This window comes from Salmo salar, chromosome 13 (assembly GCF_965601325.2).
Source record: "Salmo salar chromosome 13, fSalSal1, whole genome shotgun sequence".
Lineage (NCBI taxonomy): Eukaryota > Metazoa > Chordata > Actinopteri > Salmoniformes > Salmonidae > Salmo > Salmo salar.
In genome coordinates, this window is record NC_138303.1 from 87,165,610 (window position 1) to 87,192,560 (window position 26,951).

The 26,951-nt window shown below is 42.2% G+C and overlaps 2 protein-coding genes and 1 non-coding gene across 4 annotated transcripts in view; 2 read left to right on the forward strand and 1 right to left on the reverse strand.

Moving 5' to 3' along the window:
- The first annotated feature begins 1,082 nt into the window (after positions 1-1,082).
- LOC106568033 (type-2 angiotensin II receptor) lies at positions 1,083-2,677 on the forward strand. Its single transcript, XM_014138038.3, has one exon. The coding sequence runs from the start codon at positions 1,283-1,285 to the stop codon at positions 2,045-2,047; it is 765 nt and encodes a 254-aa protein (XP_013993513.2). The 5' UTR covers positions 1,083-1,282; the 3' UTR covers positions 2,048-2,677.
- Positions 2,678-5,533: 2,856 nt separating this feature from the next.
- LOC106567801 (uncharacterized) lies at positions 5,534-12,710 on the forward strand. 2 transcript variants are annotated; one of them, XR_006758373.2, is made up of 4 exons: positions 5,534-5,805; positions 6,240-6,303; positions 7,977-8,065; positions 12,571-12,710. It is a non-coding gene; the product is annotated as an uncharacterized LOC106567801 (transcript). The 2 variants fall into 2 exon arrangements; XR_014380175.1 differs by having other exon boundaries at positions 6,267-6,303.
- A 211-nt stretch (positions 12,711-12,921) lies between these two features.
- Positions 12,922-26,951, reverse strand: part of tenm1 (teneurin transmembrane protein 1) — a 235,903-nt gene continuing 221,873 nt past the window's right edge. The window contains exons 25-32 of the mRNA XM_014137548.3: positions 26,441-26,951; positions 25,446-25,618; positions 24,436-24,671; positions 21,460-21,753; positions 20,923-21,313; positions 16,662-17,882; positions 16,390-16,532; positions 12,922-16,265 (exon numbers count right to left, since the gene is read on the reverse strand). Of these exons, the coding sequence (XP_013993023.1) occupies positions 15,510-16,265; positions 16,390-16,532; positions 16,662-17,882; positions 20,923-21,313; positions 21,460-21,753; positions 24,436-24,671; positions 25,446-25,618; positions 26,441-26,951 (3,725 nt within the window). The 3' untranslated portion in view covers positions 12,922-15,509. The remainder of the gene's footprint in view (positions 16,266-16,389; positions 16,533-16,661; positions 17,883-20,922; positions 21,314-21,459; positions 21,754-24,435; positions 24,672-25,445; positions 25,619-26,440) is intronic.

Consider the following 26,951-nt stretch of genomic DNA (forward strand, 5'->3'; position numbering starts at 1 on the left):
TGGAGACTGGCTAGGCCACTCCAGGACCTTAATGTGCTTCTTCTTGAGCCACTCCTTTGTTGCCTTGGCCGTGTGTTTTGGGTCATTGTCATGCTGGAATACCCATCCACGACCCATTTTCAATGCCCTGGCTGAGGGAAGGAGGTTCTCACCCAAGATTTGATGGTACATGGCCCCGTCCATCGTCCCTTTGATGCGGTGAAGTTGTCCTGTCCCCTTAGCAGAAAAACACCCCCAAAGCATAATGTTTCCACCTCCATGTTTGACGGTGGAGATGTTGTTCTTGGGGTCATAGGCAGCATTCCTCCTCCTCCAAACACGGCAAGTTGAGTTGACGCCAAAGAGCTCCATTTTGCTCTCATCTCACCACAACACTTTCACCAGTTGTCCTCTGAATCATTCAGATGTTCATTAGCAAACTTCAGACGGGCATGTATATGTATTCTTGAGCAGGGGGAACTTGCGGGCGCTGCAGGATTTCAGTCCCTCACGGCGTAGTGTGTTACCAATTGTTTTCTTGGTGACTATGGTCCCAGCTGCCTTGAGATCATTGACAAGATCCTCCCGTGTAGTTCTAATCATCCTCACCGTTCTCATGATCATTGCAACCCCACGAGGTGAGATCTTGCATGGAGCCCCAGGCCGAGGGAGATTGACAGTTCTTTTGTGTTTCTTCCATTTGCGAATAATCGCACCAAATGTTGTCACCTTCTCACCAAGCTGCTTGGCGATGGTCTTGTAGCCCATTCCAGCCTTGTGTAGGTGTACAATCTTGTCCCTGACATCCTTGGAGAGCTCTTTGGTCTTGGCCATGGTGGAGAGTTTGGAATCTGATTGATTAATTGCTTCTGTGGACAGGTGTCTTTTTTACAGGTAACAAGCTGCGGTTAGGAGCACTCCCTTTAAGAGTGTGCTCCTAATCTCAGCTCGTTACCTGTATAAAAGACACCTGGGAGCCATAAATCTTTCTGATTGAGAGGGGGTCAAATTCTTATTTCCCTCATTAAAATGTAAATCAATTTATAACATTTTTGACATGCGTTTTTCTGGATATTTTTTATGTTATTCTGTCTCTCACTGTTCAAGTAAACCTACCATTAAAATTATAGATTGATACTTTCTTTGTCAGTGGGCAAACCCACAAAATCAGCAGGGGATCAAATACTTTTTTCCCCCACTGTACATTGTAAACTTGGCTCTCTCAGATCTTTTGTTCCTGATCAGCCTGCCTTTCTGGGCAGTCTACTACTCCGTTGACTACAACTCGGTGTTTGGTGGGCTGATGTGTAAGCTGTGTGGCAGCCTCCTCTCTCTGAACATCTACGCCAGCATTTACTTCATCACCTGTATAAGTGTGGACCGCTACAGAGCCATTGTCTATTCCCTCCAGTCTCAGTGCAGCAGGAACCTGTGTCGGGCTCGAGTGGTCAGCTGTGTGATCTGGACCATTGCTGGCCTCATGACCATCCCTACCATGGCCTTCAGAGACACCTACCACCTGGAGGACCTGGGGGTCACGGCATGTGCCCTCATAGATCCACCTACCCAGACAAACTGGTTCCCTGGCCTGGCCCTGACAAAGAACATCCTGGCCTTCTTGGTGCCCTTCACAGTCATCGCCAGCTATTACTGCTGCATCGGGAAGCACCTCCTGGGGGCACAGCCCAGCCTGGAAAAGAGCTCCAGCAACCTGGACCATGTGATGAAGATGGTAGTGGCTGTGGTGCTGGTCTTCTTTGTCTGCTGGTTCCCCTTGCACTTTCTGACCTTCATGGACGTCCTGAGCACCCTGGGGGTGATGCACAGCTGTTGGGTGCACCAGGCTATCATCACCCTGATGCCCTTCACCCTCTGCCTGGGCTTCTTCAACAGCGCCATCAACCCTGTACTCTACTGCTTTGTGGGGATCCACTTTCGGGAGCAGCTGTGGCGGCTGTACGAGGAGAAGGCTCCCAGGCTGTGTCAGAAGAGAGAGTCCATCAGGACCAGGCTTAGCTCCTTCTCCAGCAACATCAAAGATACAGGGCCACTGGAGACTCTGGGATAACACAGTAGGGACCCTAGTGGATCACCTGGCAGGACTATGAGAGGACTCTGCCTGTCAGATGTGCAACAGTTGACCCCAGACATCCAAGATCACCCCCAGGCCTAGTCTCCAGGGGACGTTGACCCCCCCTCGTCTACTCCTAATCAGGGACACCCTGTAGGCTGGACAGAGGGCATCTAAACATATATTTAAATGTAAATTTCACATCCCATGTGACCATGAAGCTCATGTTAGGGTGAAGGGATATTTCATTACAATCTACAGTATATGTGCTGGATAAACTGGCCAGGTTTTCTGAGATTCATAGGCCAGTGTGATACTAAGTGTGTGTGTGAAATAAACAACTATGTCCTTTTGTCCTAGTAAAAATAATGTGATGTGTATGTTATTTTATTGTATATACATAACAAAACTATATATGTCAATCAACACAGAGCCTTTGTCATGTTCGTCAAAAGGAGTACCAAGGCGCAGCGTGCGTAGAGTTCCACGTTTTAATAAATGAAACTCACCAAAACAAATACAGAAGCAAACGAAACGTGAAGTAATGGTGTGCTCACAGGCACAACCCAAAAACAAGATCCCACAACTAAAGGTTAGAAAAAAGGGCTGCCTAAGTATGATTCCTAATCAGAGACAACGATAGACAGCTGCCTCTGATTAGGAACCATACTCGGCTCAACACAAAGACATATAAACCATAGAAAGCCCACCCCACACCCTGACCTAACAACCTAGAGAAATAAACCGTCTCTCTCAGGTCAGGGCGTGACAGTACCCCCCCCCCCCAAAGGTGCGGACTCCCGGCCGGAAACCTGAACCTATAGGGGAGGGTCCGGGTGGGCATCTATACTTGGCGGCGGCTCTGGTTCGGGACGTAGCCCCCACACCGCCCGCTGATCCCCCCCGCTTCTGTGTCGCCGGAGGAACCAGACCGTGGATCATCGCCGGAGGCTCTGAACTGCCGACCGCCGCTGAAGACTCCGGGCTGCGGGCCGCCGCTGAAGACTCCGGGCCATGGATTATCACTGGAGGCTTTGTGCCATGGATCATCACTGGAGGCTTCCTACGTGGAGCTGGAACCGGTCTCACCGGACTGGGGAGACGCACAGGAGACTGGGTACGTAAAGCAGGCACAGGGTATACTGGGCCGTGGAAGCGCACTGGAGGTCTGGAGCTTAGGGCTGGCACACCCCGTCCTGGCTGGATGGTTATTTTAGCCCAGCAAGGGTGGAGCGCTGGCACAGGACGAACTGGGCTGTGCTGGTGAACGGGGGGTACTGTGCGTAGAGCTGGCGCAGGATAACCTGGGCTGAAGAGACGCACTGGAGACCAGGAACGCTGAGCCGGCACACTTCTTCCTGGCTGACGGCCAACTCTAGCACGGCAACGGTGAAGAGCTTGCACCGAGCGCACCGGGCTGTGAGTGCGCACTGGCAACACAGTGCACATCACCGCATAACACGGTGCTTGCTCGGTCACTCGCTCCCCACTGTAAGCACGGAGAGTTGGCTCAGGTCTCAACCCCGACTTAGCCAATCTCCCCGTGTGCCCCCCCCAAAAAATATTTTTGGCGCTGCCTCTCGGGCTTCCGTTGTTGGGCTAGCTCCTCATAGCATCGCCGTTCCGCTTGCGCCGTCTCCACCTGCTTCCATGGCAGGGTCTTGTCCCCTGCCATTACCTCCTCCCAGGTCCAGAACTTCCTCCACTCTCTCTTCTCCCTAGCCCAGGATCCCTGCTCCTCCTGGGCACGCTGCTTGGTCCTTTGGTGGTGGGATCTTCTGTCACGTTCGTCAAAAGGAGTAGACCAAGGCGCAGCGTGCGTAGAGTTCCACATGTTTTAATAAATGAATCTCACCAAAACAAATACAGACGCAAACGAAACGTGAAGTAATGGTGTGCTCACAGGCACAACCCAAAAACAAGATCCCACAACTAAAGGTTAGAAAAAAGGGCTGCCTAAGTATGATTCCTAATCAGAGACAACGATAGACAGCTGCCTCTGATTAGGAACCATACTCGGCTCAACACAAAGACATATAAACCATAGAAAGCCCACCCCACACCCTGACCTAACAACCTAGAGAAATAAACCGTCTCTCTCAGGTCAGGGCGTGACAGCCTTCTAAACGGCAAGAAAAGTTACATGCAAACATCTACTGTAAACTGTATAATTTGTCTATCTTGAACCATAATTAACATTGTATTGTGTCAAATGTATAACCCTTATCTGGATACGCTATGAGTTATGTGTTCCAGACACTCTTCATTTGAATTTCATTGGGCTGTGACGATTATATAATTTTGTGTAACAATTAATTATCATGCAAATGATCATGATTCTTGTCATAAAACATTTTTTGGGACCTTGTTATGTATCATAACGCATCTTTGAAAAAAATATTGTAACACAGCTTTGGTGACCCCCGTCTCAAAAATGAATGGTTTTGACCACTCTGAACTTTTGGGTATGAAGCTTTCCCTCTTCATGTAAAAATGGAAAACTTCTATTGTGTAAACTATATCTACTTGAAAATGAAGTTGCATCCCCCTTCCCCTCTTAAAATAAATGTATGAAGATGATTATGGAGATTATTTATTTCTTTCACAGTTATTGTCCATAAATGTCAGTTACATGATTATACAGTGATTGTGCCAGCCCTAATAAGAATACAATGATTCATAATGATATAACTGTCTGGCTATCTTCTTGGTGTGAAAACGAAACCCCCGTTCAATTATTTAAAGCCATGCTCAAGTTGAACATACATGGGAAAGCCAGGGACTAGAGTTTGTATCACAGTGTAGCAATTTTAACATGCATTTCATTGTTTTCCATACAATCAAAACTAACCACTTTTTTCTCCTGACATTTGTTTTTGCAACCATCATAGAGACAATGAAGACACTGAGTAACAAGCATTGATATAGGCTCTGTTTTACTGCCACTCTGTGGCTGGGTTTGAGAAGCGCAGATGCAATGGAATTGTCTTCGATGATAATTCCATAGTTTTTGCTTCAAATTGTTATTTTAGTTATTAAAACTCATCCAGACCCATCATATCATCAGATAATATGAACATTATATGAAGATTACAATAAACAGAAAAGTTCAATGCAAATTAAGGTGACATGTAGGCATAACCTTAAAGGGATAGTTCACCCAAATTACAAAATGCAATCCATACTTTGGTTTAGTTTCCCTGGCAGTATCTATCAAGGGACAGATATTAGCATTTTTCTTGAATCATGTCCAAATCATCTGAAAGTATCTAAAATTGATTGTAAAGCTCAAAGTCACAGTAGATGATTTGAACATGATGTGTAAAAAATGATAATATCGGTCCCATGACTTGATTGGGATTGGTGCCACAATGCTAACAATTGCCAGGGAAACTAAACCAAAGCCTGGACTGTCATACTTTGTCCATTGACTGCTTACAGAGCAAGTTAACCAATATGTAATTTGGGTGAAGTATCCCTTTTAATATGACAACAGGCTGTGTGATCTTTTCTTTCCTCTCAGGAAATGATGATTTCCTATAGATGCTACCACACCATAAATACTACCATACTGAATATGTGTCAGTGCTATTGAAAGAGATGTCAAGTTTCAGTATCATAGAGCATGTTTCTGTTTACCACGGGGCTATCAGCAAGGCCACTACTGAGAGGATCCTGGGTGCAGTGGGGAGAGATGGGAGTTATCTACTCCGAGACAGTGAGAGTATGCCCAACACCTACTGCCTATGTGTTCTGTGAGTACCTCAACAGTATTGTTGATCCATTGTATGTTTTTGACCTAACATCATGTGACCATAAATATTTTAAACATGTAGGTTTAGTTATTGCCATTTTGATTGACTTATGCTATGAATTCACATTTGCATCAATGCTGTTTTGATGGAAATGTACTTAGAATACAAATTTCTCAGCAAGGCGGTGGATAACAATGTTACAGAATGAATCATCAGATGGATGATATGACATGCATATTTGTATGACACACACCTGTGTTTCCATCTTTCTGATTCATGCTCATACAGACTGGTTGTTCCATTTCATTTGTCTCCAATTTACACAGACTATAGAATACCATAAATACTGGACTGTAATGTACAGTACGATTAAACAAAAAATAACTCCGCATTGAAATGCTGTAATCATGTTTTTCTGCTATTTTCACGGAAAGATGCAAAGGTGTTGTCTATACCTACAGAGTTTTCCAAATCAATGAGGGGTCCTGGACAGTTGAGGTGAGTAAAGAGAAGAAACAGTAATGTTATCAATATCCATTGATTAATAGTAGATTACCGCATGGACACACATGAATTGCTACAATATACTGCACATTCACACACATTTTCTTACATTCTAATTATAGAAAGCACTTCCCTTAAGAAATGTGGCCTCAAAACACTAGATACAAAATTATAAAATGGTATTGTATTATTGATATTTAGTAGACCAACCAACCAGGAAAAAGTGCTTGCTTTTAATTGATTTAATTGATTTTTACTTGTTACAGGCTCTCATACATGCTAGATCAAACAATGATGCAATGATAAACAAAGTTAGGCCAGATGCTTGTGGCCCGGCCTACACCTAACGACTTAAAAAAAAAATACAGTACTAGTCAAAAGTTTGGACACGCCTACTCATTCAAGGGTTTTTCTTTATTTGTACTATTTTCTACATTGTAGAATAATAGTGAAGACATCAAAACTATGAAATAACACATATGGAATCATGTAGTAACCAAAAAAGTGTGCCAAAGAATGCCAAGAGTGTGCAAAGTTGTCATCAAGGCAAAGGGAGGCAACTTTGAAGAATCTCAAATATAAAATATATTTTGATTTGTTTAAAAATGTTTTGGTTACTACATGATTCCATATGTGTTATTTCATAGTTTTGATGTCTTCACTATTATTCTACAATGTAGAAAACAGTAAAAATAAAGAAAAACCATTGAATGAGTAGGTGTGTCCAAACTTTTGACTGGTACTGTATGAGCAAAAAATATGACATTTTATTTAGAATGGTAAGCCAGACAAAATTAAACGGGCCTATTTATATAATGAATATGAATTCGGAGGGCAGACATTATTAAATATTAAAGTATTAGACCTCTCTAAAGGCTTCAGTCATACAAAAGCTATACTTAAAACCAAACTGGTGCTCTAGCAGAATGGCTCACCCCGTGTTCAAGAATGGCCTTTTGCCCTTCGAGTGGCACAGTGGTCTAAGACACTGCATCTCAGTGCAAGAGGCGCCCTTCGAGTGGCACAGTGGTCTAAGACACTGCACCTCAGTGCAAGGGAGTCCCATAGTGCGGTGCACAATTGGCCCAGCGTCACCCGGGTAGGCAGTCATTGTAAATAAGAATTTGTTCTTAACTGACTTGCCTAGTTAAATAAAGGTAAAATATATTTATTTTTTATGATATTACAGCCTCTCACTTTCGGTTATTTGAAAATGAAATCTCCAAAATATCACTATTTTTTTTAAAAGCCATAGAAAGTTGCTTGCAATTTCAGTTTAATCCACCAGAAAAGACAGAATAAATATTACAACAAATATTATGGTTAAACTCAAATATACAAATTGATTAAAAAAAAACAGTACAGATTATAAAAATGTTCAGGCCTACTGTACATCTTACTGTAGAAAGTATTGTTGAAAAAAAGTCTAGGTTGGAACTATTGCTATTACAAGAAAATAAATACATTTTATTTTGAACTGGAATAAACTGATTAATCACATCACACAGATGTAGACCAGAACACACACACACACACACACACACACACACACACACACACACACACACACACACACACACTATTCTGGGCTCAGTTTTTGACAGTGCAACCCTGTTTCTGTACTTGTTTTTTAAGTATGCCAGATCTGAGAACTCTGACTCTGATAGGTTTGTGGTGCCAAACTGGATCAGAACATCTACTGCTTTCTCAGTCATGCAGGAGACAGCTTCCTGCTGTAGATGAGCAACCCAGAATTGTGAGTGTCAATTTATTCCAGAATAATAATTATTACTTGTATTTTAACAGCAACAGTTCCAACCTAGACTTGTTTTTAACAGTAATTTCTACAGTAAGATGTACAGTAGGCCTGATAATGTTATATCTTCATCTGTACTGTTACTTAGGGTTGCACTATCAGTACAGTATCTAACTTGCTTTGGCTAACGTTAGCTAGCTATTAGCTGTGTACAAGGGGAATGTTTAAAAGAGAAAATCACATCTAGTCCTATGAGCGATAGTACTCCCTTATTTCTGACAACAATGCCTTGCTAGCTGACTTACTTTTCCACTGTCGAAGCACTGTTTCCTGAATCATTGTGCCCTGTTCTGAAATAACTCCCTGGGTTTACCGTCATGCTGTGGATGTTTGGTCAGGATTTGTCGTTTTAATTTGTTCGTTTTGAGAGACTCATTCCTAAGCACTTCCCTGCACCAAACACATTGTTGGCACTCGTTATTTCTCAAAGTTTGTATGAAACCAAGAGAGATAAAATCAAATATCACTGTATGAGTTCAGTCAGAACTGGTGGCTAGCTTGAGTCCATTTGTTGACAGCGGTGAGTGATGGCAGTTGAGTGAGTGGCTGACAGCGCTTCAGCGTGTGGGTTGCCGAGTGATCTTCAATAAAACTGAAGAAAAAATATGAGGTAAAACGCGAAGCACACGGGCATCTCCCTCCCACTTGCGCAGCAGCCAAACTGAGCTCAGACACCGCTGCTAAGCAGGTCCGCGACCCACTTTGCCATACAGATCGCAAAATAGTTGGGAAGAGATTTTCTATGTACCGATTCCATGACACATGGAATGAACTGATACACAAAATGACGCGCTCTTCAAAACGTAGTTTTTCAATTTAAATGATACAACATTTTTGCAATCAATAGAATATTATATATATTTATCAGTTTATATATCAGTTTTTCACAATTCTTTCATCACATTCCCATTGGGTCAGAAGTTTACATACACTCAATTAGTATTTGGTAGCATTGCCTTTAAATTGTTTAACTTGGGTCAAACGTTTCGGGTAGCCTTCCACAAGCTTCCCACAATAAGTTGGGTGAATTTTGGCCCATTCCTCCTGACAGAGCCGGCTGGTGTAACTGAGTCAGGTTTGTAGGCCTCCTGCTCGCACACACACTTTTTCAGTTCTGCCCACAAATGTTCTATAGGGTTGAGGTCAGGGCTTTGTGATGGCCACTCCAGTACCTTGACTTTGTTGTACTTAAGCCATTTTGCCACAACTTTGGAAGTATGCTTGGGGTCATTGTCCATTTGGAAGACCGATTTGCGACCAAGCTTTAACTTCCTGACTGATGTCTTAAGATGTTGCTTCAATATATCCACATCATTTTCCTTCTTCATGCTGCCATCTATTTTGTGAAGTGCACCAGTCTCTCCTGCAGCAAAGCACCCCCACAACATGATGCTGCCACCCCCGTGCTTCACGGTTGGGATGGTGTTCTTCGGCTTGCAAGCCTCCCCCTTTTTCCTCCAAACATAACAATGGTCATTATGGGCAAACAGTTCTATTTTTGTTTCATCAGACCAGAGGACATTTCTCCAAAAAGTATGATCTTTGTCCCATGTGCAGTTGCAAACCGTAGTCTGGCTTTTTTATGGTGGTTTTGGAGCAGTGGCTTCTTCCTTGCTGAGCGGCCTTTCAGGTTATGTCGATATAGGACTCGTTTTACTGTGGATATAGATACTTTTGTACCTGTTTCCTCCAGCATCTTCACAAGGTCCTTTGTTGTTGTTCTGGGATTGATTTGTGAAACAGTGTAGGTTCCGTCCCTCTCTTCGCCCCAACCCGGGCTCGAACCAGGGACTCTTGCACACATCAACAACTGACACCCACGAAGCATCGTTACCCATCGCGCCACAAAAGCCGCGGCCCTTGCAACGCAAGGGGAAACCCTACTTCAAGTCTCAGAGCGAGTGACGTCACTGATTGAAATGCTATTAGCGCGCACCACCGCTAACTAACTAGCCATTTCACATCGGTTACATTTGCACTTTTTGCACCAAAGTACTTTCATCTCTAGGAGACAGAACGTGTCTCCTTCCTGAGCGGTATGATGGCTGCGTGGTCCCATGGTGTTTATACTTGCGTACCATTGTTTGTACAGATGAATGTGGTACCTTCAGGCGTTTGGAAATTGCTCCCAAGGATGAACCAGACTTGTGGAGGTATACCATTTTTATTCTGAGGTCTTGGCTAATTTCTTTTGATTTTCCCATGATGTCAAGCAAAGAGGCATTGAGTTAGAAGGTAGGCCTTGAAATACATCCACAGGTACACCTCCAATTGACTCAAATTATGTCAATTAGCCTATCAGAAGCTTCTAAAGCCAGGACATAATTTTCTGGAATTTTACAAGCTGTTTAAAGGCACAGTCAACTTAGTGTATGTAAACTTCTGACCCACTGGAATTGTGATACAGTGAATTATAAGTGAAATAATCTGTCTGTAAACAATTGTTGGAAAAATTATTTGTGTCATGCCCAAAGTAGATGTCCTAACCGAATTGCTAAAACTATAGTTTGTTAACAAGAAATTTGTGGAGTAGTTCAAAAACAAGTTTTAATGACTCCAACCTAAGTGTATGTAAACTTCCAACTTCAACTGTATATGACAGGTAAACAATTACAAATCATGTTCAATCTACTGAATTTACCACAGGTGAACTCCAAGTTGTAGAAACATCTCAAGGATGATCAATGGATACAGGATGCACCTGAATTTTGTGTCTCATAGCAAAGGGTCTGAATACTTATGTTAATAAAGTATTCCTGTTTTTTATTTTTAATACATTTGCAAACATTTTTAAAAACCTGTTTTTGACTTTGTCATTATAGGGTATTGTATGTAGATTGAGAATTTGTAACAAAATGTGGAAAAAGTAAAAAAGTTAAGGGGTCAGAATACTTTCCGAATGCGATGTAGGTTCAGAACTTTTGTGAAACTTTACAGCATAGTTGAAAATATATGACAAATAGAAATATAAACTGAGATGGGAGGGGTTGAGGGTAGTTGAAGGATGGGACTAAAAACAAACAAAGATAACTAATGTAAACTATATTGTGTCTGTAAAATGTATATAGTATATATAAGCTGGAAGTTGAAGCCTAAGTGTTGTTTTCCATTAGTTTACTCCAATTAGGGGAGGGGTGGTAGGGTTAGGGGAAAATAATAAAGGAAATATATATTTTAAATAATGTATTTATAAAAAGAATATGGGGGATTGGAAATTTTGCTGACAATTGGATTAATCTATTTGCAATATTAAAGCTGATCCACCCCTAAAAAAAAAGTTATGCCGGATAACCTGTTAGATTTGGATTTTGAAGCCTATTTTCAATGGCTTCAAGGTGAAATCTGGTGAAAATGGGCATAATGGAAATGATAGGTCAAATAAACTGACACTCTCAACAGAAAATGAGTGGATTATCAAACATAAACACTAAGACTATGGAATGGATGCATTAATAGTTACTTTTCAGAGTTAGTATGCAGTTGTGGCTTGTAGAACCACCATGGGCCCTTCTCAGATGACGTAGACACGCTGAGAAAACTACAGGAGACCCCACTGAACCAGGAGAGCTTTACCTCGTAAGAAACTGACTTTCTGGGCCAGTGATATTGAAACTGAAATGTAATTTTTAAGCAGCCAAATAGGATAGATTCTGACCAAATTTACTGAATATAAATATATTACTAATTCCATTATGTAAAAATGTAAATAATACGTAGCACGTTATCCAGCCTAACTATATGAATCACCCCATTGCATACCACCCTGCATCCCACTGCTGGCTTGCTTCTGAAGCTAAGCAGGGTTGGTCCTGGTCAGGCCCTGGATGGGAGACCAGATGCTGCTGGAAGTGGTGTTGGAGGGCCAGTAGGGGGCACTCTTTCCTTAGGTCTAAAAAAAAAAAAAATACCCCAGGGCAGTGATTGGGACACTACCCTGTGTAGGGTGCTGTCTTTCAGATGGGATGTTAAATGGGTGTTCTGACTCTCTGAGGACATTAAAGATCCCATGGCACTTATTGTAAGAGTAGGTGTGTTAACCCTGGTGTCCTGTCTAAATTCCCAATCTGGCCCTCATACATTTCTACATTTTAGTCATTTAGCAGACGCTCTTATCCAGAGCCACTTACAGTAGTGAATGCATACATTTCATACATTTTTTTCCCCCCGTACCATCATGGTCACCTAATAATCCCCATCTTACAATTGGCTCTTTCATCCCCCTCCTCTCCCCTGTAACTATTCCCCAGGTCGTTGCTGTAAATGAGAACATGTTCTCGGTAAAATAAAAATAAATTGTAGTTTGATCTAGCATGGATGACAGCATGTAGCAGCAAGCACCTTTTCCAGGTCGGCTGGTCTACTAATTACCTTATAGTTATTTTGGAAATAGGAAACTCTATCCTGACTTGACCTGAATGAACAGATAAGGCGTTTCTGTGTTTCAGACAAACCCTGGAGTACAGACACGATTATTCAGGAAGATAAGGAATCTGATAGCTGCCTTTGGTAATCCAAACCAGGGCCTGGAGATGCCCCTCCTCTATCCAGTTGAAAACCAACACACTGACCTGCAGTAGCAATGAGATGATGGCTCCTCTTCAAAGATACAAACTTTGACAACAATATATTTGAAGAACTGTGAAAAGATTCCAATTAAATAATTGATGTGTATTTGTATTTTGTTTAAATCACATTGTTTGATTAACTATTTTTTGCATTATGTCCAGTTCAATTTAAACCAGTGGTACTCATATTATTTCATGATACAATGAAATAAACATCAAAACATACGGACAAAGAATTTGCACATTTATTTATTAAAAGTCAAACCTTCAAAGTACCTTGTTTTGAACATGAACTTTCCACACCCAATATATTAATTTCTCATTATTTACACCCACTTCCTGGAGCACTCGCAGAAAATACATGCCTCTTGGTCAAAGCCCAGAGTAGAAAATGCAGTCAAGCAATAGTGTTTTCATACCATCAGTCTACATAGTATACCGTATATCACAAATGTATCTTGGCAATCTCATCATCTTCGCTCTCAGACTCTGTTACCCGACTAAGACAGTATCATCAATTTGACCACCAATGGGCAGAGCATTATCAATTATAGGGAGTACTATCAATTAATTTACCCAAAATATGTTATATATTATATCATATAGCCTACGTTTTATACAATTGATTTTTTTGCAATACATCCCAATGAGAATTAAAGTAAAAAACAACAGATAAGGTTGCACAGAATTACATATTGATGAACTTCACAGTATTAAAGTGAATATCAGAATATAGGGTGTTTGGCTTCGTCCAACAGCACTTCATGCTTTTGGTTCAGACTTTTCCACAGTGCTAAATGTTTCATTTCCATATGGGAAGCTTAGAAAACAAATGTCAGCACACAAACCATACACATCCCAATTACAAAATTACTTGACAACAATACAACCAAATTGTGTGTGTGGGTAATGCGTGAGGGTGGATGGCTGGACAACATTTTACTTTTTAAACCCCTCTTTTTCGGTTCCAAACATGTCATACTCTGATCAAAATAAATTAAATAATTAAAATGAATTCCCAGACTTGAAAGTCAGTCTTAGGAAATAAGGAGGTTTCTTAGATCTTTCAAAGGACTGAATAAACTATTGCTTTACTAAGGCTTGTTTAATTGGGGCTGTATTGAAAATATTTTAGCTGTTGTGAAGAAGGGGTAGCGGATGTCGAAGTTCCTCAGATCATTTCTGTGGAATACTCGACACAGAGGCATATAGCACTACTTACAGTCTTTCCACAGAGGAATAGGAATGACTAATACTGCAACACAATGTGACTTTGTTGCAGTAAATTAAGCACAGAAAAAAATTAAATGTGTAAATATTGAAACATTGTTTCCAATTCGTTTTATTTGTGGGAAACAGCTACTCTCTGTGTGCATTTCTTTTTGAAAAGTCCTCCCCCATATCCACTATATTTGACCTGTAACTGGTACACACTTAGGCTCTTGTAAGCCACCTAATGTGAATTTGTCCTCTTCTCTTGCTGCTTTTCAGCCTGTTATGATTTCCTGCTCCTGATGTAAAGTCTATATTTCTATCCACTATGTAAACTTGAAGTGTGCCTTGTCCTACATGTATGGACATTTTTTTTACAAGCTTATCACCTTTTTTTAACATGCAAACCATTGATTCTTACTAATTCATGACGTTTGGATTTCTCAGTGCCAATTTTTATTTATTTAAAGTTTATTTAACCAGGTAGGTCGTATTTAACCAATTGACTTGCTAGCTCAGATATTTCTATTACTGGGACACTTCTGTCTATCTAAACAGGGTATGGTAAGGATTGCCTTGTAATGGCATCAGAATAATTAAGGTACAATTAATGTAATACCTGTGAATTACAATATGATGAGGTATTTGCAGCATTTACACTATGATTTAGCACTTTGTATAGGCCACTATAGTCTGCCCTGCAAGCTCCACTCCATAAGGATTCTAGTCCAGTAGATCAATTATACAAATAATAACACTTTTCATGGTATGGAAAGATGCTTTTTGAATTGTCATCCTTCAAAGTTTTTTTAAGAGCAGAAAGGCACAAGCTCCACCCAGATAATACATTATATTTTACAATAAGCAATTTGTAAAAAATAAAATAATAATAATGTAAACTATACAGGTTTTCAGCATGAATACTTTTTCCCGTTGCTCTGTGTAACTCCAGTGATCACTTCTATTGATAGGATTAACAATTAATAATCAGTAACAACACATCAAGTTAAGCACTTGTATCTCGCTAAAGCACTTGCTATATACAATTTAATGTGTCTAAACACACACAATCTACTTCATTGTACCACCAGAGCTTCAAATACGCAGGAAGCAGCAATCCCCGATGCCAGTGAGTCTCGTAGTCACAAAAGAAGACTGTAGCTGTCACTACCATTTTCAAAAGATCAGAGAGATATGTACTGTATAAACTGAAATGAGAGAAATTCACAACACTGTTATACATACTATATGTATAAAGATGAATTATATGGTAATGAACTTGATATAGCGTCTCATCTCAGATTCAGCATATCTAACAGTTTACAAAGTAGGTCAAATTACAGAAGCTAGCTAAATCACTCAATGAAAGACAGTCAAGAGTTTCAAATGATCAACTCATTCTCAGAAAAAACTAAACAATCAAAACACAGGTGAAACAAAATACCATCATTTGTCACTTTTAATTGTCACTTTTAAAGGCAGTTGTCTTTTTCTTATTTTATCGTCATCATTCTAGAAAAAACGGTACAACAAATCATTGTATGTCTAAAAACAGACTGTCTTTGGTGAAGGGGAACCCACGGCAGTAGTGAAGCACGATGCCGCTGTTACCTCCTCCCTATTTCACTTTGCCTCATGAAGTGAATGTTGTTGGCACTGTCAGAGAGCTCCAGGTACTGCTCCACGGAGAGCACGAAGTAGCCATCGTAGCCGGGCACCTGTCCAGTGGAGAGCAGCTGCTGCCTCTCCCCCTCTGTCCAGAGCCTGGAGCCCTGCTCTCCTTCCTCCAGCCTCCTCTGCTCGATGACCCAGGCCTGCTCCACCGCCCTCTGCCGGGCCACCTCCAGAACATGCTCCCGCTCCTCTTCCTCTGTGGCACCGTAGCGGATGTTGAAGCACAGAGTCCCGTGCTGCATCTGGATGTCAGCGAAGCGCCTAGTCCTCCCACCCACCACTGTCGTCATCTGGGACACGGTCATGTTGATGCCGTTTTCCAGGACGCGACCCACTCCGGTGTGGCCGACCACTCCCAGGTCCCCCTCCAACAGGCCAGGCTTGATAAAGTAGTGAGTGTCCAGACCGCCCACCGTGAAGTGCAGGCCGGAGAGGTAGACCGCGTGGTTTAGGATTGCTGCCACACGTCGGCTGTCCTCGCTCGCCACCCCAATGATTTCGGTGGTGACGACATTATCTCTGATGGCAAACTTGACGCCCTTACCAAAGATGGAGGAGATGGCAGAGAAGCGGGGCCTCCGGCCATGCCACGCCCCCAGCTGGCCACTCACCTTACTCATAGGCAGCCGGTCCAGAGAGATGAAGTTCTTCAGGTGTTTCTGCAACTCACACTGGATACCCAACAGAACCTGGCAGACAAACACACATGGGGTGGTTATCTAATGATATTAAGGATTATGAGGAGGTTATGTAATATCTAAGGATCATACTGGAAATTAGGCTCGGTCTAGGCCTAGTCTAGGTTTAGCTCACCTTACTAGGGTCCCAGTCTTGTGTTTTGGTTTGAGTCCTCATCATTTCATAGGTTTGCTCCATGCTCTCTACCTCCGGCTTGGGGTAACCAGGAACAACGTTGTGGAGCTGGAACCCAAACAGTTGCAACCAGCTGCTAATGTCTGGAAACAGAAGGTATTGAGGTGTCAATGACAGGGCATAGAATTTTAGATTTTGTCATGAAACACAATTGAGAGTCCTATTTTCTATAGTTTAAATGCCTGTCTTCAGGAAGTAGACATATAGTTTACCTGTAGTGAACTTGGTGACATCCTGTAACTCTCCAACCGGGTAGTTGTTTTTGAAGGAGTAGAGGTTGAAAGGCTTGGGGTTGATGCTGAGCTCCATCCACAGGTTATGGTTGGGAGTGGTCCACCTCCCAGCCACCACATCATAGTCCCTCCTCCCCAGGTGGACCAGCTTGGTCAGCGCGTCATATAGACCACCCTGGAACCCGATGATCAGCTGAAAGGATGGGTTTGAGTCTTGGTAGATGTCTCCGTAAGGGGTGTAAAGCATCTCCTTGACGATGTGTCCTCGGCTACTGAAGATGGCCAGTGGCGTGCCAGAGTTATCACAGGCTACGTAGTACTCCTCCCCGCTGCTCAGCTCCATGGCGATGAGGTGTCCCTGCAGGTCATAGTACAGGGAGGTGATCTCAGAGCTGGAGTGGTTGTACATGTGGGTCACCCTGGTGGGTTTGGTCAGGTCAGCATAGAAGAACTGCAGCTGCTGGCCGTCACTGGTCCTGCTGGCCACCCGCCTGCCCAGGCCATCGTAGCGGTAGTGAACACTCCTCTCTGACACTTTGTCAAAAGCTTTAGCAAGCAGCCCGTTGGAGTTGTAATCAAACATGACATTGCCCCGCAGGTGAAGAAAGCCATCTTCATCCATTTTGTACTGAATTTCTCCGAGTCTTGTTATGCGGTCTCGTAAGTCATAGCGCAGCGGCGTCAGTCTAGCACTGTTGCCATGACTCAGTAAATTAATGTTGCCATTGAGGTCGTAACTATAGCGCCACTGTGGCCTATCATTCACCGACACAGCCTGGAGCTGACTATCAGCATCATACTCGTATGAGTAGCGTGTGATGTTGTTATCCACACCAATTCTGATGTCACAGATAGTGATGCGGCCCATGTTGTCATACTGCACTGTCATCCAGTAGGCAATAGACTTCAGGATCTCGTACTGGACCTCGATCACTTGTCCGTTGGCATTAAATATCTTAGTGTGCTTCATGATGTGTGTAGTGATCACTTGATTGAGGTCGTAGTTTATGACACTGAATTTCCCAAACTGTTCAATCCTTCCTGACACGTCAACATAACGGTAAAGGTCAATGGGAAGAGGAGTTTCATTGATCATGGCCTGCATGCTGGTGACCCGGAAGTTATTATAGCTGTAGTCAAATCTGGCATTCACCAGGCCCTCCACACTAAACCTATAGATCTGTCTCCCAACCAGAGGACCTGTGGGGAGAAGGATGAGGTAATGAAAGTTAGATTTCTCAACATTTATAAGATGAATCACAATTTCATCTTTTAAAAAACTCAGGCATAAATGAAACAATCTGTTATAATGAAGTACATTTGCATGACTCTAGCAGCTCTTCAAAGTTTGAAGACATACTTATTGTATCATCAATAGCAGAGCAGAGATGCCCAGAAGACTAATACTAATCCAGTACCTCAAACAGTCTTGTTCACACCCATATGGATTGCACATTATAAAACAGAGGCAAAGTATTTGTATGTCTGCCTAAACTAACGAACTAAAGCAGAATTAAATACTTGTACATTTTAATCACTTCTGTCCTTAGATATGAAAATTGCATTGAGATGGTTGCGTGATATCATGTGACTGCAAATTAAGTTGGAGGCTGCTGACCTGTGATGCTTGAAATTGCAGGGGTGTGATACATTCAAAGCAATTGAATGGCAGTTAATTAATGTGGGCTTATTCACTCTCCCATTCAGCTCTGTAAAGGCCTCTAACAACATATTCAATACCTTCATTTGGGCTCAAACCAGCTGAGGAACTCAGAGCAAAAAGGCAGAGACCTCACTAAAAAGACTGCCTAGCCTACAGTATGATACTTAGTGTACTGTAGGTGTGAGAAAAGGTTAATTAATTTGACATCTACACTACTGAAGTGATAAAGTGTGTAATAGACAGTGGTATAAACTAAGTAAAATACTTTGAAGTACTACTTTAGTAGTATCTGCACTTTACTGCTTATATTTTTTACTTGACTTCATTGCTTTTTTTATTAGATTACTTTTTACCCAATTGGTAGTTACAGTCTTGTCCCATCGCTGCAACTCACATACGGACTCAGGAGAGGCAAAGGTTGACATTGACACAATGCCCGCTTAACCCAGAAGCCAGCCACACCAACGTGTCAGAGGAAACACAGTACACCGTGTCAGCGTGCATGCGCTCAGCCCACCACAGGAGTCGCTAGAGCGCGATGGGACAAGGACATCCCAGCCAGCCAAGCCCTCCTCTAACCCAGACGACGCTGGGCCAATTGTGCACCGCCCCATGGGTCTCCCGGTCACCTGCAACAGAGCCTGGGTGACCACCAGGATCTCTAGTGGCACAGCTAGCACTGCGATGCAGTGCCTTAGACCACTGCACCAGTCAGGAGGTCACTTCATTCCTAAAGAAATGATGTACTTTTTACTCCCATACATTTTCCCTGACAACTAAAAGTACTCATTACATTTTGAATGCTCAGGCAGGACAGCAATATAGTCGAATTCACGCACCTCTATCAATATAACCCGTTGTAATACCTACTGCCTCTGATCTGGTGGACTCACTAAACACATAAATACTGTGTTTGTAAATTATGTCTGAGTGTTGGTGTACCCCTGGCTCTCCGTAAAAAAATAAAAATACATTTTGGGGACGCCTGGTTTACTTAATATAAGGAATTTGATGTATGGCATTTACTTTTATGTTGTACTTTTACAGAAGTATCCTGTAGCCTATCTGACGTGTAATGCTCGACCCGTTCAGTTTAACACCACAAGAAAATGGCCAAAAAGAGTAGAACCAGCTAACCTGCTGTTACTCTATGATTTGACTATTAGATGTTTCTTTTGAAAAACAAAATATTAAAAAAGGAATAGTTTCACCATATTAAAACGAGAGTTCAGTTCACGTAACAGGGTTGACCTTAAAATGAGGGACAGATGTAAATGAATCACTAATCACATAAAATAAATCATCTTCAAAAGCAACAAAATAACAATGATGGTGAAATTTTGGGATTAAGTTGGTTAATGTCTTCCTGGAAGTGACAGCGTTGACAGAGAGATGTTGAAATGCTGAATTTTGGCCCTATTGCAAACCTTTATTCATATTTAATTCTCCATGTGGTCTATATTAAAAATTGCAGTTCATTTAATAGAACAGGCTTTTAAAATTCAATATTCAAATATCAAAGGGATGCAAAAGGCACTCATTTCGTGGAATGACCCAGCTACATTTTTCTAGTAATATATCCTGGCTTATCATTGAGCCAGCCAAATCCACCGGCCAGGCTATATAATACATTCTTAAGTATTCTCATCCATGCTCTCGCCTACCATCATCCCTCTCTCTGCTGTTCCTGATTGCTTATTTGCTTCAAATCAGACTTATTGTGGCCCAGCCAGTGGAGGACCTGGGATACTATTAAGTACAGGTTCATGTCAATTCGTTAGGAGGAAATCGAGGTGTATCTGTGCATGGAGACCAGGAGAGACCAGCAGAGTATGGTGACCCCCAACAGCGAGGCATGCATGTCTCAAAAGGACAGAATACAAGTCTGTGAAGCTGAGGAAATTGCTCATCAGTGCACAGCAGCACTCCCAATCTCCAACTATCCAGAATGGGTTCTGATTTGGTGCCCTATATAATCAGTGTGCAATTCCATATTGGCTTTATAGGGATTTTAAATCCCAACAAAGTTTCGGAGTCATCCATGGATTTAGGTTCCAAAAATAGATTTCAACTTAGCAGGATGAATAGGATATATAAATTCTCATGGGTGAATTATTGGGGCCATACACCTGAGGATATATTTCAAGAGGTGCTAATAGAGTACTTCATGATGGTATGCTCAATCTCTCAAAGCAGACTTATATGTCAAACTTTAAGTCTTGTCTGACATAAAACATTATCAGAATTGCTTATAGTGATAAGAACTCACAATAAAGGATCATCCTCAGCTATGCCTAAAGGCCTCCTCATCTCATATAGCTTATTGTATTATACTCCTGCAGAGGCACAGCCAGTTGTGGTTTGGTTTCTTACATTAACCTGTCATAATACATTCCATTATAAAAATCAATAAGTTACTTTATGGCATGCCATTCATTTTGAATCTATATTATCTTCTTGTCATTATGTGAGGATCATGCGTCATTACTGAAGTTTAACCGGCTTGTCTTCGTTTGTAACGTTCTTGAGTGCTATTCCTCATTAAGTTAGCTAGAAGGTTGGTCTGTATTGTGGTACCTGTCTGTCTGTAGCGGATGGTGCACATGAAACCCTGGTTCATGAGGTGGATGGTCTTCACCCCCCCAGAGGCCTCTTCATAGGTGTAGGTGACCAGGGTGGTGTCGTACAGGATCTCTGCCAGGCGGGACTGGCGGGTGTAGTGGTAGAGGATACGGCGGCCCGTGCCCAGGTACAGAGTCTGGAGCAGGCGGCCATCATGGCTGTAGTCCTGGATCACAGAGGCTCCACTACTGTCTGGAGGGCTGTAGGTGTTCCTGTAGTAACCCACTGACAGCATGGACTGCAGACTGTGACGCACCATACTGGGCATGGTCACAGATATCAGGTAGTCTGTGTGGTCATACTCAAAGGTGTACCGCCGCTGGCTGTGCAACAGCAGCATGACCGACTGAAGAACACACAAACAAAAGTAGATTAATACTCTGAGCTACAGACTGCCACCTAATTCATATACATATACAGAACAAACTAAAATCCATATGGATTGGACTCTTTCTGGATCCATCACAACATGTCTAGCAAATTACTGAATACCTTCTCCAGGAAAGTGTAGCTCCATATCTTCCCATTGGTCCAGGTTCTGGAAACCACCTTCCCGTTCTCATACTCCAGTTTCTCTGACCAGTTACCCCTCTGGATGCTGGTTACCAGGCCTGCTGGAGAATAGGTCACATTCACCTCATTGTACTTGCTGCTGGGAGACCAGACGATGGGACGACCCATCTGGTCATAGAGGATCCGCAGGGTGAACTTGCGGTGGTCGTCATAGATCTTGCCCACTCGTGTGGCTTGGTTAAAGTCTATGGACAGCACATTTCTGTTGTGAGCCTGAGGTTGGTGAGAGACAAGAATGACACTTGAGTGAGTGGTACAGCCATTCCTCTGACTAATACTAGAGCTATTGACTATTTCTCCCAAAAGTTTGCTGTTTTATCAAGATAACAATGAGAAAAATGTTTCAAAAACAAATCCACTGTGCCGATTTGAAATGGAGGCTTTTAAAGACTTCAGTGTGATGGTAAATGAGTGTTTCACCATCAATAGCGATTCAGACAGGCAGTAATGGAGCTGAATGTTCCCTCTCTGCCTCAGCTCAACTAGAAATGGGCCCTAAATGCTTTTATTTCATTTAATCCTAATTTGGAGGAGGAATAAGTCAAACATTCTGCTCCCTTTTCCCCCTCATTATCCTCCTCTCTCTGACAGAGTCATCATCGTCTGGGTTACAATTGATTTCCCATTTTCACTGTCTGAATCTAAAAATATTCCACTAAAAAGTTCTAGGGTTCCATAATATTTGAGCAAGTCATGTGTAAATGTGACTCGTTTCAGTAAACTAGGCGTATGTTGCGCATCACTACTTCACAGGAGAGGCATTTGAATGTAAACTTTTTTGCTTCAAATGTGTGTTTTGGCAGAAATGCCTTCTGGAACATGTGAACTTTCATGTGCCTTAATAACAAACTTGCATGCCATCTGTAAATAGGAATAAAATAGTTAAATTTCGAGTTGGTTTAGCCACAGAAAAAGACAGGAACCTTCCCGCTAGCCAAGATTGGCTGAGATAATGGAAGGGCTGGACATGCCAAGAGATGAGTTTGGATTGGTCTGCCATGTAGCACGCTTCTGTCTATAACATAAGTTGCTCAGTATGTGTAGGTAATCCTTTCTAACACAGCTTTTTTTAAAGATATCACAAACAACTGAAAAAGTATTGCTAATGCTCTCCATTTTCTGGAGGACCGAGTTTTGAAATCAGTGGAATGTCCGGTGGATGCAGAGTATGATAACTATTGCAAATATGCAGTCTCAAAGAGAACACTCAAGGCTGCTGTATAAAACACCTGTCTCCGGGTTGCATTTTAAAAACGAAGGGCAACTGTGGCATCCATGACTTAGAGGGAGAAACGTTCATCCATGTATACGAGTAAGAGAGTCTAGCTAGCTACATTTTCAGATATTATACGTGTCAGAAAGTCATTTTCATTGCAAGTTATTGTGTACTGTTAGCTAGCTAGCTAACATTAGCTGGCTGGTTCACTAGCTAACGTTACATGTATGATCTGTGTAGTAATATTATTCGTATCTCAGAGCCATTTGCATTGCTAGTTATAGTCTAATGTTAGCTAGCTAGCTAATATTGAACCTAGTTGGTTAGTTTTAGCTACCAGCAGATTCATGCAGGGTAGTAACATTATGAGTTGGGATTATGGTTCATTGTTAGGATAGCTACATTTTTAAACAAAAGACTCCACTATGCAAGTAACCGTTTCACTGTACCAGTTACACCTTCTGTATCCTGTGAATGTTACAAATAAACTTTGATTTTATTTGATACAGTGTGCATTTACCAGAGACGGTAATGTGAAGAACAACATGACCTGCACCAAAGTCAAATTATTATACAACGTTAGGCCAATGAGACAGTGTCCAAGTTCTGAAATTCTCCAGTAGAATGCCCCACTTTTGTTTCACACTCAAAACCGTAAGGTATTTTCTGTAATAAGCTCGCAATTAACTTGTAAATAATGATCTTGTTGTGAGTTGATTTTCCTGTAATAATGAATACAAATGAGCTAAATTTAAGACATTGTCAGCTATAAGATATGGTCATTATTATTATTTGAACAAGATAGAAACATTGTTTAGAAAGTTGCTTTTAGTTGCCTGGTTGGCTAGATTGACATATACTAAATACATTTTTAAACAGATGGGTTTATTGGTGTTAAAATCTAAGGCGGTCTAAGGCACTGCATCTCAGTGCAAGAGGCGTCACTACAGTCCCTGGTTTGAATCCAGGCTGAATCACATCCGACCGTTATTGGGAGTCCCATAGGGTGGCGCACAATTGGCCCAGCGTCGTCTGGGTTTGGCCATGGTATGCCGTCATTGTAAATAAGAATTTGTTCTTAACTGACTTGCCTAAAAATGAATGACGTCACTTCGACAACTGTCTACAGACATAGTATAAACCAGCCTTTAGTCTTGAAATCTTTGGTTGTTTAGTACACTACCATACTCACTCTGTTTAGCACATGGCCTCACATGTGAATCCTTAAAGAGATGGGTAGGGCTAAGGCTTAAGAGGGTGTGAACAATCTTGAATGGGTGAAGAGAAAGAAGAGCTCTCCGGTATGTGTACCAAAACATTCATGGGCCATTTTCTCAAAAGTGGGGTTACAAGTTTATCAACTTTCAAAGCAGAATTACTTTCCCACTGTTCCTCAACTGTAGTATACGATATACAATTTTCTAGCTCTGAGTCGCTACTTTTATCCAATCTAAAAAACACTTTCAAATTTTGCTACATAAGACCAAATTGAGCAGGTCAGTCACACACCTATTTAACATGACCTACAGTGTTATGGAAGAGTCATCAAACTCCCATAGGGCGACATTAGGTCTGTTATAAGTACGCTGACATATTGTACCATATGTAGACATTCCTCCCACACACAACATATGGTGAGGGGTATTGTGTTCACGCTGTCTGTTCTGCATCTTCCTCACCCTGAGCCTGCGTTCATAGGTCGTATAGTTCCCTTTAGCCTGGTCTCTTCTCTGCCTCCACTCGATGACGCTGTGAGCATGCTCGCCTGGCAGGGTGATGTTACACTTGCCCACCGTGGGGTTGACCACACCTGCCGAGATGTGGGGTTCTGTGTTCAGGGTCACCTCCATGCCACTGGCGAATGTCACCCACAGAGAGCCGTCCGAACTCACACGGTACGTGTTCTGAGCATGCTCTGTGTGGGGCCATGGGACAAAGAGAGAGAGCGTAACAGAGAGCATTAGTGTGTGTGAAAGAGAGAATTAGTGTGAGAGAGAATTAGTGAGTGAAAAAAATAGAGAATTAGTGAGTGTGAGAAAAAGAGAGAGGGAGACAGCGAGAGAGAGAGAGAAAGAGAGAGATTAAACTCATTCAGTATTACCACAGGGACAACAGGGACAACTCATATTGCAACAGAAGACTGGTTCAACTGTAGACTACATACCGTACATGGCAGTTATAGCAATCAGGGCATCCAGTAATACCATTGTCATCTCTTCAATAAAATGCATGAATTATATTCTTCACAGATTTTATTGTAGAGATAACAGAATGGTATATTATTGCACGTGCCATGTGACATTTCATTGGTATCTCCTTGAGTAACTGTATTTCTACAAACCAAACTTGATGAGACACTGGCTCTATATGTGAGAACAGAGGTGTGACTTTGTGAAAGAAGACTACTCCTCATTTCTTTCCTGTTTACTTCCTCAACAACTCTACACTTTTGTCAGACCTGCCATCTCAAAGTTATTTTAAGGCTCTATAAAATTGCTGTTGGGCCGTTATTAAAATGGTTCACCTCATAAAGACATGCATGTGAACAATGTGTTGAGGACACCGAAATAACAGATACAGGGAGGAATATATTTGCTTCATCATTGGTAGTGAGCAGACAACATAAAAAGCTACGGCATGATAATGAAAAATAACGAGATGAGAAAATGACGCGAAACCTTACTACTACCTTGGCGTAATGTATAGATAGTGCTGGCAGCAGAGAAGTTTGTGGCTGTGATGAATTTCTCCCGATTTGAAGTGTCTGCTTCCACCCGCACTGATTTCTCCATATTGCCGTGGAAACTGCTGACCTCTCCCGTTGGAAAGGTGACATTGATGAGATGACCGTCATAATTATACCTGGTCAAGGAAACACTCAGTCAAATAACATCCTACCAATGTCTGAAATGTGGATCTTACATCATTGTGACAACTTTGTGTAGTAAAATGGTAATATTTCAGTGGATTCCAGAATATTCCTTTTCTGAAAGGTGTAGTTCCCCAGCTTCACCACTGGGAGGCAGTATAATGATACTGCTGGAACAAAGGAGCCAATGAGGTATGACCTCCAAAGGCAGTCTTACCGCAGGACACTGAGGACAGTCTGAGAATGGGGTTTCGGTGGATTTAGGATTTTTCATAGAGACACAATAAAGGAGAGGGTTTTACTGCCGATCAAACAAAATTAAGAGGCAGTGAAAAGGATTCTTTGCCCCTGACATCCGAACGGATTTTAAACCCAAAGCACCCCTGAACAAATCCCTAAAAATGCCTATGCAAACATTTTATATAATCACACTATTCCCAGTTCTTTGAGGCTTTGAATCGCCAACAAAAAGAAGACAATTTCTGCAGGCCAGCGTATGGATTTGCCCCAATTACAGAAAAACATAATTTTGGAAATAATCTATTAGAAATTACAATTATATTACATTTTTTCAGACAATGTAATTTATACATACTTTTCAGATTTCACACATTCCCAACTGAAAAAACTGCAGCAAAATTCTGCAGCAAAATGTTACCATATAATGCGAGTGTAGGTGGTGAAGCACTTACAGCTTCACACAGGCAGACAGGAACAAGAATATGGCTATGATCTGAAGGGTGCTAATAGAGGATATTATCAAGCAGAATGAAATTGACATGAATAGAGAGGAAGGAGCGTGGTGGAAAACTCACTCATATACTGTTGTCCAGGCGTTCTCATTGCTCATGGTTGCCAGGAGACCCGAGTTGCCATGGTAGCTGATCTGCGCCAGGTCATGCGCCAGGGCGGAGACTTTCTTGAGGACGCCCCCATTGCTGATCGTGAGCCAATAGACCTGACCCCCGGGAACCAGTAGCCAGAGGGGGACGCCGTTGGCATCGCGGCGCACATGGACCATGGTCCCGTCACTGGTGACCACGGCGCTCACATCGCCCTCTCCTGAGTAGGTGAAGTTATAGACGTAGTCTCCGGTGACCAGGCTGCGGGTGTGGAGGTGGGTGCCATTGACACTGAACAGATAGAGCTCCTGGTCCACCACAGAGGTGATCTCATACATGCTGTTCTGGTTGAGCTGGGGCCTGTTGGGGGACAGGGCCCTGATACGGATGTTCCCCAGGTCAGAGATGTACAGAGTCCCGTTAGGGGAAACAGCCAGGGAGGAGGGAGCCTTCAGCTTGGCATCACGGGCATATCCACCATCTC

What these genes read in the sequence shown, in the direction of transcription:
- LOC106568033 (XM_014138038.3), top strand. Translation starts at nt 1,283, where the DNA reads ATGTGTAAGCTGTGTGGCAGCCTCCTCTCTCTGAACATCTACGCCAGC.